Below are 13,310 nucleotides of genomic sequence, written 5' to 3' on the forward strand. Positions count from 1 at the left end.
GTGGACACTTAAAAACAAGTAGGCCTATTAAAAAGTACTAATTACAAAGTTTTTTTTTTCCTCATATCAATGCATTGCTGTGTTAACATTTAGACATTTCCCCCCCTAAATTAAAAGATTTTCCAATACTGAAGATAGCAAGCTCACAACACATCACACACGTAACTGTGTAGATCGTATGGTATGGGTGTAGATCTGCTATTTTAACTATAGCAGATCATCACCTCACTACGCAGCCCTCAAATCTACGCTACACTGCCAATCCGACTATATCTCTCTCCTTGTCCCTTTTGTGCCCATATATGACGATATCTGATGTCATCAAAATATGCCCTGATATGGGCATACCCCCCTTTGTGCCCATATATGGATCTGACTGATTTTTTGATGCCTGATTTTTTGATGCCATGACTGAGGTTAGTCAGATAACACACTACATGGGTGAGCTGCATGCACTGGGAACTATATGATTATGGTTATAACTGAGTCTTAATATAGGCTTTGAAATAGGGCTTAAATGGTTATACTTATCTCTTCCTAGAAATGTGTTGGAGTCAAACGCGCAATATTTGTCCTTGAAATGTAGTGGAGTGAAAGTCACAAGTATCACACTTGTGTGAAGTGAGGGTCGCCCTTATCAAGATTCATCATACATGATACATCACATTCCGTGCTCAGCCAATCAAATCATCACTATGGGGTACATACAAAGCTGGGCATATAGGTGGGACTGGCGCCCCTCAAAAATACATGCGCTCTGGGGTTCTAATGCAGTGGTTTTCAACCCTTTTCACATCATGGTGAAGGTCCATTATTTATTCGGCATTTGAGCCACGGACCAGCATTTGATGACATTTAGCCTCTCAAACCCAAAACTTATAGGCCTAGAATATTTTGTTAACAATAACATTTTGTCCCTAATTACATGCTGTATTGATGTGGTACAACAGGCAAACGTTGTTGTGCAGACTTCTTGTAAATTAAGTGATGCAAAACAATAATTTAACTCTTGAGAGTGTAAAATGAAACCAAATGGACTCCATTTGCTCTCATTGTACACTCTTTTACACTGAAAGATCGATAAGGGTCAATTTGGTTGGTTACAAACTCTCCCATCATTTAGCTGGGGACCACCTAGAAGAACCCCCTCAAGGACCACTCACTGGTGGTCCCCGGCTGGACCACTGGTTGAGGGGGTTGAGAAATGAGAACCACTGCTCTGGTGTGTGTGTGTGGGGTGGTACGTCTTCCCAAACTGTAGGTGGCGATGTAGCGCTGTATGCTGAGCCGAGTGACGTTTGGCTGCAGTGACGCATTGTGTGTGCGTGTTGCGTGACTTTGACATCAAGAGGAGGTAAGATATAAATACAGTAAATAGAATACAATATAAATAGAATACAGTTGATTAACTTGTGATCTGTGGCGTTATATGCTTAGTATATAACTACGGTTATATGTGTCTTAACGGAAAAGCGACATATTCGCGCTGTGGACCTGGTATATTCTAGCATAGACAACATTACAACGTTCAGACTGCTGGTACATAAATCAGGCAGCAATCTTCAACCTTGCCAGGTTACTCTGGTTTAACCTAAATGCTATTGTGGATTTCTATTAACCCTCCAGGAGAATGAGGCTGACAGCATTCTTATGTATGGCAGCCAAAGCTGTTATCCCCAAAGACTACCGATATGGCACCAGTAGGCCCTGGACCGCCGCTGCAAAGAGACGCAATCCTCCAGGGAAGAAGAGAAATAAGGTGTTTGTGGAGCCCATAGCGTCTCTAGACTGGACTGTTCTCAGAGGAGACACGGTGAGCAAGGAGGGGATTACTTAGCCCCGTTTGGAACATCACTCTCCACTAGTCTCCACGATTGCTCAGAGCTAATAGTGAGGTTCCAAACGAGGCTAGGAGGGAATTGGATAACGTGCGTTTAACTCAGTGGTTCTCAACCAGTGGTCCGGCGACCACCAGTGGTCCTTGAGGGGGTACTTGGTAACCTAATGGACCCTTATAGACCTTTAGGCTTTAACTCTGACCGCAAGTAAAACAACTGCATTACTTATGTTAATTTACAAGTCTACACAATTAGAGAATGTAGAAGAATTGTTATTTTTATCGTTTGCCTGTTTATTGTGGACAAAATCTTATCCAACGACAACAACATATTCTTGGGTCTGAGAGGTTAAATATCTCATCAAATGGTGGTCCATGGCTCAAAGCGTGGCTGCAATACAGAATAATTAATGGGATTTGAAAGTTTGATATGAAAAGGGTTGAAAACCACTGGTTTAACTTCCTGCCATGAATTCACACATGGCAGCTGTCTGTCTGTGTGTGTGCGTGTGTGTGCGTGTGCCGTGTGACATGTGTGTATGGAAATACTGTAGAGTTCCCAGTTCCAGTACTGCATCTGCAGTCATTTAAGATATACATTTGAATTGCTTACTCGACTTGTCGAAAAATAGAGCCACACAATCTATGCAAGTTGGATAGATAGACAGTAGACACCTCTATGGTGTCTGACTTACAAATAAAATAACGTGTGTGGGTATGATTGATTTAGACTCTGAAGTCTGAATAGTTAAGAGTTTGAGTACTGCATAAACATTTTGGAGCTATTTGTACACTCAGAGTTACTGTAATGATGTGCAGTCATTTAATGTTGTCTTTAATGTTATCACTATTACACACAATTCAAAATCTAGAGCCACAATTATTGTATGGTGTCACACAACAAGATCCTTCTAGTGGATAGACAAACGGTGCTATATAGCACCAAAAGCGGTTCTTTGGCTCGTAATCATAGGGGATCAATTGTTGGTGCTCTATAGCACCAATCTTTTGTGTGTGTGTGTGTGTGTGTGTGTGTGTGTGTGTGTGTGTGTGTGTGTGTGTGTGTGTGTGTGTGTGTGTGTGTGTGTGTGTGTGTGTGTGTGTGTGTGTGTGTGTGTGTGTGTGTGTGTGTGTGTGTGTGTGTGTGTGTGTGTGTGTGTGTGTGTGTGTGTGATGAAAAACAATGCATGTAAAACTGTGTAATGTGTAAAAGTGAATAGTGTGTCCCTATTCCCACAGGTTGAGATTCTAGCAGGGAAAGACAAAGGAAAACAGGGAAAGGTGACCCAAGTCTTCAGACACAGAAACTGGGTTATCCTGGATGGACTGAATACAGTAAGAAAACACAACCCTAAGTAACCTGCACTGTATACAACATAACTTACCCCTGAATAAGATAAAGACACTGTGTTTTTTAGATTGTAAATTTAACATCACCTGCTGAAGTTTGCCCAATGTCATCGTGTTCTTTTAAGTGGCGTTTCAGTTTCATCTCCTTGTGTCTGGTATTTAATAAATCACAATGCACATTGTCAATCATCTTTACATGTTATAAATCTGGAGTTTGCTGTTCTCCTGGCATTAGCACTGCAATAAAGTGTTGCATGTCAGTAGGAAACAAATTAATTATAAAATGTAGCTATTTAGTAGGCTACAGACTTACAAAGTGAATGAATGGCAGCAGCACTATAATCATCATCATTATCATCATCACCAAGTGCCATCATAGTTAAATAACGGCTTGATTCACAGATGACAACCTTTTAGTTTTGCACCATACTGCAGTGACTGTTGCTATGACAGAACTACTGCAGCATATAATTACTCCTGTGCTCCACCAGAGAGCGCCAGATAGCATGGCCGGGAGACTCACCAGTCTGATGACACGGGCTGTTTAGACCTCAGGCTCCAGGAATCAGTTGCACCACCTCACACTAAGTTCAAACTTAGCCTATAGTTATAGCTTAAATTTAAGCTATTGCTTACATTTAAGCTATTACTAGGCTAAGTTTGAACTTAGTGTGAGATGGTGCAACTGGCTCCAGTAGTATAATTTAGAGAAAATTATTTTGATTAAATTATTTTGCGAAACTGAGACCTATGATTTCCTGCCTCAGCATTTCAGATTCATTGGCAAATCTGGCGATTACCGTGGGACCTACATTGCCAGTGAGGCCCCAATTCTACTACGTGACATTGCCATCATCGACCCCACAGACAGGTAGGCTACATTTATTCCAATGCAAAACAAAATAATCTTTGAGCCTTTATTCCCAAGTACAACTGTAGAGGACGACGGGACTGGACTGAGATGCCGAGAATGGTTCATTGCAGAATTGAACTTGGCATTGCTGTGTTCCTTCACCACTGGGCTATCGGGTCACCCTTTTTATTTTACGTGTATGTCTGTATGCAGTGACAGAATGTTGACCGATTGGTCTGGGTTAAAAAAACAATAGTGTTTTCTTAGGAAAGTGAACCATTGGTCTGGGTTAAAAACAATTGTGTTGTTTTCTTAGGAAAGTGAAGTTGTCCTTATCTTGCACTGAGGTTTTAGGTAGTCAAACAAGTAAAACTCTTTTAAAAGCATAAGCACATAAAGACCCCATGGGCAATTTCAGTGTTTTTAATGGCACCTGTCTTTTTAAACCTGTGATCATGTTGAAATATTGTAACTTGTTATAGCTCTTATTATAAATATTAGACATTGCTTTACACAGGCTGTATTATTTGACCCATTTTTTATGTTCGTTATGATTCACTGATCTTATTTCTCCAGGAAGCCCACTGAAGTGGAGTGGAGGTTCACAGAAGAGGGGGAAAGGGTCCGGGTTTCTGTAAGGACAGGAAGAATCGTTCCCAAACCTGTCGTTGAGCGCAGGGATGGCATCATACCTCAACAATGGAAGGGTAAGCTGGTGTGTGTGTGTGTGTGTGTGTGTGTGTGTGTGTGTGTGTGTGTGTGTGTGTGTGTGTGTGTGTGTGTGTGTGTGTGTGTGTGTGTGTGTGTGTGTGTGTGTGTGTGTGTGTGTGTGTGTGTGTGTGTGTGTGTGTGTGTGTGTGTGTGTGTGATCATGGTCACAGGTGTGTATTCATGAGTATTTTCTTATATGGGGGGGGGGGGGGGAACAGGGCTACTATTGCTCAATGCTCAACCATACTATTCAGAATAATGTTTGGTATCTCTAGAATCGTCCCAGGTAATTCTGAAACATTTGTATGATAGTCTAGATACAATGTTTGTGTCACTGCTTCAACAAAGTTGTGTAATAATAAAACTTGAATACCTTTCTCCTCTAGGAGTTAAGGTCAAGTAACAGACAGACCTTTTTCAAATGTGATTAAACTTACCACTTACCAGTATGATTGTGCCACCACAGATGGTCCGAAAGATACCAATCCAGAGGACACTCTTGATAAGACATACATACCATCATTGAAAACCCTAGAGGAGGAGGTGATGGAGAACCTGAACATCCAGGAGCCAAGGAGACAGCGGCGGTCCTACTGGTATTGAGAAGAGACCCTCAGAGACAATTATTACAAATCCCAAGTCTCCTATTCATGCACCATCCTATTATCAGTCTGGAAGTGATTCTGAAGGTACAATGTGATGGTGAGAATCTGTGGAATGACATATTGCTAAAAGAGTAAAGAGATTGATGTAAGCCATCTTCTTTAAAATGCTGGTGTGACATGCAAGGGAGAAATCTCTGGTATTGTCATAGACAGTATGTGAGACGGAGACTCACATACTAACACAGTGTTTAAAATGTGATCACAACTTTTTTTTCCATTTTTTTTTCCATTGTAAATAAACATCAGAAGTAAACAAATTCATTTTAAAGTATTTGGTGTCAGTAAGATACTTTTGTGTATCGTGTTCAGATGATTCTAGAAGACTTCAGATTGAGCATGACTTATAGATTTATCATTCATGCTATTTTATTCCAAAATTATCAACTTGTTTGACCGTGGTCTGTAAAATTGTCAAATGTGTTTTACTGACTAAAATATTAGTTAAAAGTTAAAAAGTTATAAAAGATCAGAGTGCATAAAGCATAGGAAGTTGAATTCCATTAGTTACCCTACCATTCAAACGAGTGAATGGCATCCCTTGAGCAATGAGGACTTCATTTAAGGCATTGAGTCAGCACTTGCAGCAGCTAACTGAACCTTTTAAAAGCCGCCTTTCAACTGAGATGGTGAGCTTATAACTGGAGCCAACTTGTTGGTAAAGCTCTAAATTTGGTAGACAAGCTGACATTAAGGTTTTAGAGAACATAGTCAATTGTGTGCCAGAAACAATACTTTGTGTACCATCTGGTCTTGTAAAACAGATGGGATATATGGGCCAGAACGTACATTATTCCTTGTATTGGCTAAGGATTGCTGCCAGTTTAATGATTTATGATCTTAAAATAGATTGAATAGTCTACAGTAGCCCAGGCATAATGCCCTCACCCACTGTAGTTGTCAAATATGAGTCTCTCTTTCCAATTCGTCTAGGAGAAGGTCTAGTAATGGGACAGAGTACTGCGTAATGGAGATGTTCCAGAAGGAAATGCTTTGGTGCAAGTCAACTCGGTAGTTCTCACAGTATCCTTATTTGACTTGATATACTGTGGAAATGTAGAAACCAACATGACCCTTCTATGAATGTGTGGCCTATTGTAAGTAATGACATATAGAGAATAATCAATTGAACTAATAGCCTTTAATAACATCTGGTCATGTAAATGTAACCTTTGTTCACAGAGGGATGGATTGCTTAACTGGAATGCTTTATTTCAGCATTGCCCTGCATACTCGCACAGTGGTGTCTTTATGGTCATTGAGTGGGAGATGGAGCCATTAATTAAATTCCCCCAAAACTGAGATTTTACCTGAAAGAAGAAATTTACTGAAAATGCATTTACTACTATTTTGAGGCAACCTAGATAATATGCATATTTGCCAATGTGGCCACCTCCACCATACCACATTCATGTTTTCCACCTAGTCATCAGTTCTTTCCCACTCCATAACTGTTTATTTTATAAAGTATCTCTCTTTATGTTAGCCATTAACTTCCATTTTGTGTGTGTGTGTTCCTTATTCAGCGCCAGCTACACTTAAAATACTGTAGATAATTTGTCTATCATTCATCCCTAAGATGTAATGCCATACTTTTCTGTAAGGCTGCTAAGCTCTCGCCCCAATTGTATGTTAGTGAGATAGAAGGGACGAAGAGCTATCTGAGCTATACTTTGTTGCATGCATTGCTGTCACACACAGAAAATAGCAGGTATACAACCTTACGTTTCACAGTGTGTGTTTGAGCTTGTAGATCTGCTATTTTCGGTGCACGACACCCATGCTTAAAATCCCCGGTAATGCCTATTAAGTCTGTAACCAGTTTTTTGCTCAGTGGTTTGCCACCGATATTGATTTACCCAGTATAATGTTACCTCTTGCCAAGTCTCCGGCTGCAGCTATCTTTCATGCCAGATGGTGACACACAAGAAATGGTGTGTCACAGCTATTAAAATTGCGTCGTGATTTCATTCTGGCCATTCATATCAAAATGTTTGGTCAGTGTAATAATAATATGCTGAGCATGGTAAACCAATGGCTTGGCTGAGCTGGCTGTGTCTTACTGGAAGAGGGAGTGCAGAGCTACTTACCCAGACTGGTAGCTCTTTCCCAGTTTGCCTCTGCCACGCATCCCATGAGGAGAAAAAAAGGAGCCCGTCAGTGGAAACTGGGTTTTTGAGGTTTATTTTAAAGGGAGGAAAAGTGATTCAACCGCTCGTTGTCTTTCCCACCGTTGCATGTATTGTGGATTCCAGGATGGGATTAAGTTTGTGAGGTGGAAAGTTTGGTTGTGGTCTTGTGCAGTTACACCTGGTTGCTAGGGGATTTATCTCAAGATATATTGCAGTGTCTTAGTCTTCTTTCTTACTCTTATTTATTGCTTTTCTTTTCTTCCAAAAATACAGTAAAAGATTACGTGAGCCTTGATCAGCCTTACTTTGAGACGGGTAGACCTAAGTGACCTTTTGAGAATAACCCGATCTTGTAATTATTGTTTCATGGTAGTTCGTGGGGGATGCTGGCAACCCAGTTAAGTGATACCACAGAAGGTGATTCAAGCAGAGTAGATGAGACCGCACATAAACACAGCAGGCACTAGTCTGTAGTTTAGCTCATGAGTTCATGATGCCCATTCATTCATGGTAGCTAATTAATCCCAGTTGTAGATGCAGTATGCCGATCCCCGTAATCGCAGAATATAAATATTGGATCAGTTTTACTTGTTTGATAACAAAACAATTATAACTGCCCATACCCCACACTGTTACGAGTTGTGGTGGTATTTCACTTTGAAACACTCCTGGGGTCATTTTAACATCTACTCTAGCTTGTGTGTGCAACCCAGACAGTTTTGAACGTATATAGGAGATGGGATAGATAGATACCTTTATTGATCCTGTGGGGGACAGGATTCAGGCGCCAGAAGCCAGCGCAGCAGTACAAGCTATGATGAGGACAAAGAAGTACTACGGTAGCCTACAGAAAGATAACAAAACAGGGCTTATCTGATAAAATGAATGAATCTGAAAATGAATTGAATCAAGCAACTTAAGAAACGGGTGTGCACACAAAAAGCTAGAGTATTCAGACAGATGTGGTTTAAAGTGAAATACCCCTTTAACTTATTTATGAATCTCTCATGGCTTGATAAATAGCATTACTTTCTCATTGACATAAAAAGGGGATAGGCCTATATTGCTCCCCTTCATTTCTGTCAGGACATTAAACATTTAGACATAAAAACAGAACCTCCACACTACTCAAGTCACTTGTTGACTTTAGCTCAGTTACAGTGTAATGGTGGTGTGTAATTATAGTTTTGAAGTTGCAGGAACTGTAACCACAGACTAAGCCATGGGTGAATATGTATTTGTTCATTATAGTGTCAGAATTTTCTTTAATTGGTAGTATCTCTCTGCATTTAACTCCACACGGTTTCGGTATATTATTTACATAATATAATAATACATATATTTTTTTTAGAATTTGTGCTAAAAACTAAACAGTCAACCCTGTTTCCACTGACAAGCCTTTATGGTAAGCCTACATAAATTCATCACAATCCTTATTGCCATCTGCAACTAGTCACAAATTAGTGATAGGAGAGAGCAAGGTAGTCGCAAGCTATACCTAATCAGATTACCTCTCCCACTTTCATTAACGTTCATCCACTTTCATTCACTCCTCTCTGCCTTCTCCTTATCCACTGCTAATTCCTCTTTCGATTGAGCTAGGATTCAGACCTCTGCCAAGAACCGGACAGGCAGCTGTCCTTCAAGGCACACATTTCACGAGATCCTTTGGGTTCTACACACTGTACAACATTCGGAGGATCAGACCATTCCTCACGAAGGAGTCTGTCTGAGTGCCCGGCTCCTTACCTAAACTCCTACAACTGGATCAAAATGCTGTCGCACACCTCGTCTTCAACCCCCCTACATTTTCACATGTCTTCCACCTTTGTTCATTTCACTGGCTTCCGGTTACAGTGCAATTAAAAACACTGGTGATGATCTACAAGGCAATCAAGGGCATGGCATCCCATCCCACTACCTTCAGGACATGTTCCACTTCCACCCCTATACTTCTTCCCACACACTTTGATCAACACAGGATGGCTGTGATTCCCTTCCCTACAACACCCTGGCCAATGCTCAAAGCATCCTAAACTCTTCTCTCTCCTGGCTACCAAACAGGAATGGCAGACTCACTCCCCATCGTCCGCCGCTGTCTGGAAACTCACCTCTTTTGACTCTACCATATCCTAGTACGCCTCATTCCTTTAGCACTTCTTGTTTCCTATTTTTAATAAATGCTAATACTATGCAGATATACTGTATATCTTTTACTTGTTCAATAGACATTCTGTTTGTCCACAAAAAAAACCCAATTTACTCCTGCATGCACATCGTTGGACAAGAGCATCTCCTAAATGATGAAATGTAAATTGTGAATTGTCTACTGAATATATAAACCAACAAAGTCGCAGTATTTTCCCCATAGCAACAAAGAGGAAGAATGGAGAAAGATCCAGGCAGACAGTCTTTGAAATGATTTGCTCATCATCATCAACTCCATCATCCATATGTCTAGGTGAGTTGAAGTTGTCTGTCCACCAGACAGTTAAGCCAGTGTCTTGATGTTAAATTCCTCAGGTGTCCGTAAACCTCACAAGGGCTGCCAAGGCGGCAGACGATCACTACAAAGTGCCATTCACTCCCTATAGCGGACGCAAGTGTCATTAAGGCGCAGGTTTTCAAAGTGGTGGGTCCAATTGAAAAGGAAAGGAAAAAATCTAGAAAGAGCGTCACCAGGCCAGGTTGCCCTATACGCAGGGTCTGCAAAATAGGGGCATAATTAGCCAGAGGCCGCTATGGTTATTTGAGGGTCCTTGGCATGGGATTCCCACCATCTTGGCAGCAGAAGTATTTTTACGGTGTCGGTTATTACTACCAATAATGTTACCAGAATTATTTCTGGTCAAATAATAGACATTAGTATTCCAAATATATATATCAAGCTGTTTATTTCCTTCGGCTAAATTTTGTAAATGGATGCTATTATGACAATCCAGTGCAGACTATAAACACATTCTTAGCCCAGATGTGAGCTTTCAGTTCAGATAGGGCATGACAATCTTTTTCAGGCATCTACAGAAGATATCATTAACGGTAGACAAAAGTTACTCCACTTGTCTGGCAATATTAAAAAGGTAAAACTTGTTACTTTTCCGTATAGTCTATTTAGTGTGTCGTTATGTAGGCTTAGGCTGCTCTGTGATGCTCATGATCCAAATTTAACATGACTGACGCGTACACTGCCGACTGCCAAGTGTACCACTTAGGGAAAGGTGACTTTCATCCTCCTTGTGTTATCCTTATTTGACCCTGGAAAGGGGAAACATTCACTTACGTTGTAGAAGAGCATAGAGACCCAGCACAAAAGCCCCAGTGCTGTTCACAACAGAGAATCAATAGTGATGTGTGACAGCTCCCGCAATCCCAGTTTTCATCCATGCATGGCCCATGTCTCTGTGAGTTGAAATTGTTTGCCCAGACAGTGAATTCCTCATATTTACCAGTACAGTACGTTTTCTCTTCATTGTAGTGCAGGCTACTAGGTTTTACTGTACAATAGGCTACTCTGTGATGCTCAAGGATTTTGTGGTACATTATTGAGTGGTGCAACCACTCCAAGGAACAGCAATGTTGTTAACCTACCTATGTGACACCTACCTATGTGACTGTGTGACTATGTGCCTATGTGACTATGAGTACCAGTAGGGGCAAAAGTGGCGCTGTTGTGCCAGAAACAGAGACAGATAGATAGTGTTGCAATGTTGCCTGTTAATGACAGAGAGAGAGAGAGGGGGGGAGGGGGAGAGGGGAGTTGCACCACTCAGTTCACATGGGTGTGATTTTTGAGTGGTGCAACCACTCCAAGGAACAGCAATGTCCGTGTTAACCTACCTATGTGACACCTACCTATGTGACTGTGTGACTATGTGCCTGTGACTGAGTACCAGTAGGGGCAAAAGTGGCGCTGTTGTGCCAGAAACAGAGACAGAGAGATAGTGTTGCACTGTTGCCTGTTAATGACAGAGAGAGAGGGGGGGGGGGGAAGTTGCACCACTCAGTTCACATGGGTGTGATTTTTTTTGCTACATATTGTGCATACATGTGGACATTAACAGTATAGCCTCTTTAGGCATTTAACTGGCACTCCTATAGGCCATAAGACAGACAACATTATGTCTGAACAGAATAGGGTTCACTGTAGCTGTTCATGTAGCCTAGTAAGTATGCTCATTAACGTTAGCTGTTGCTGCGGGTTGTCCACAGCCTGCACCATGCAAAGAAAATAATGCAAAGTTGTTGTGAATGATTTGTGACTAATATCCCTGTGAATGTTGCAGGACATGAATGTGGTTGTCTCTTTTGAAAAATGCTGCATGTAATCCCTCATTATTAGAGGAGCACCAGACTGATTGAGATGCAGCTGGTTCACACTCACTGTCTGACATTCAATTAAGAGATGCACCAGTGATTAAGAACAAAGCATTAAAACAATAGGAAACATTTTAAAACATAACTTTAACATAACTAAAACATAACTTTGTTTATCTATTATTTAATGTGAAAGGGACACCGGCTTAAATGTGCCTTTGTCCAGTGTCATTGCTGTTAGTGTTGACTGGTGTTGGTGCTGCTGCTGCAGTACCAGATAGCATCTCAGCCTCAATTGTGCTGCTCGCTGCACTGAGTCAAATGGCAGAACCAATCTGCCTCCGCCAAGGCTGGCTTTATTCAGGAACGCGTCAGTGCATTTCTCATTTTTTCCTGCAGCAAAACATTATATTGGCTAACTCATGATTTCAGCTTTCGCCTAATAGCCTATGACATCAGTTAACTTAGATGTCATCCCTCCCCGTCCCCTTTGATGGGCATACACCCTCTCCATCCGTGATTGAGTGGAAAAGTGGGCAGTTCGGGATTTCATATTGGTCTTTCTTCACTTTACCCGAACTCCCTCTTTCTCTGCATCCTTTGGAGTCGGTCGGCCGCCAGTGCCATACCTGCGCAGCTCTCCCATAGTGTCGCCTATACCTCTGCCAGGATAGCCGGTGTTGAGCGTCGCAGTGCCCGTTGCCTACGCACTGCACCAAGTTCTCTGGAGCCGAACAGACTGCTGCTCACCGGAGAAAACAGTAACTTTTACCATCATCAAGAATTAGATTGATCGCTCAGCCGCTGAAATGTTAACAAGAATGCGGTAGGTCATTAAGTTACGCTTTTAGATTGATGCAATATCCTACGTTAATGTGGTAACTGCATAGCGCATTTTGCTATTGTTTTGTTTCATTTATTACAAATTATGTGTAAAAGCAAATAGTAGTATACGTAGCCTACTTTATTTTATTTCTTTATTTAAATTAATAACCTACTTTGCAGGCTAATGTAGGTTATGACGTTTCTACGTGACGTTGTTCTTTATCTACTTTTAGCCAATGATTGCATTTCCTTCATAAACTAAGATGATATAGAATTAAACTTTACTCTCATATGCCATGGTTTATTTTAGGTTAAATTATCTTTTAAATAGCTATATGTAGCTTATTATACAACCTTTTAACTGTTTTAAGTAATGAGGATACTGTAGCTGTGTCAGCCTATAGTAAGTCGCCGTGTCAGTCAATGGTGTAGTAGTGTAGCTAGCTATATTCCCAGAATTTGGTAATATGCCAGAGCATTGTTAAGTAGCCTAGCCTACTACACATTGTTCAAATAGGACCCGAACTCTTCCACTCTCCAAATTTAACATAGGACTACTTGTACATTGCCTAGGCCCTAGTGTACCACTTTAAAGGGAAAGTCGACTTTCATCCTCCTTGCCTTAT

General features: G+C 41.1%; 1 protein-coding gene across 1 annotated transcript; it reads left to right on the forward strand.

Moving 5' to 3' along the window:
• The first annotated feature begins 1,197 nt into the window (after positions 1-1,197).
• Positions 1,198-5,687, forward strand: mrpl24 (mitochondrial ribosomal protein L24). Its single transcript, XM_079522269.1, has 6 exons — positions 1,198-1,354; positions 1,627-1,813; positions 3,077-3,172; positions 3,955-4,058; positions 4,617-4,747; positions 5,218-5,687. The coding sequence occupies exons 2-6, from the start codon at positions 1,631-1,633 to the stop codon at positions 5,352-5,354; spliced, it is 651 nt and encodes a 216-aa protein (XP_079378395.1). The 5' UTR covers positions 1,198-1,354; positions 1,627-1,630; the 3' UTR covers positions 5,355-5,687.
• The last annotated feature ends 7,623 nt before the right edge of the window (positions 5,688-13,310 follow it).

Source organism: Electrona antarctica, assembly GCF_951216825.1.
Source record: "Electrona antarctica genome assembly, chromosome: 15".
NCBI lineage: Eukaryota > Metazoa > Chordata > Actinopteri > Myctophiformes > Myctophidae > Electrona > Electrona antarctica.

Excerpts from the sequence above, each read along its gene's own strand:
- mrpl24 (XM_079522269.1), top strand. The coding sequence starts at position 1,631 with ATGAGGCTGACAGCATTCTTATGTATGGCAGCCAAAGCTGTTATCCCC. Across the intron at positions 3,173-3,954 it reads TCCTGGATGGACTGAATACA|CATTTCAGATTCATTGGCAA; the intron begins GTAAGAAAACAC and ends TTCCTGCCTCAG. Across the intron at positions 4,748-5,217 it reads CATACCTCAACAATGGAAGG|ATGGTCCGAAAGATACCAAT; the intron begins GTAAGCTGGTGT and ends GTGCCACCACAG.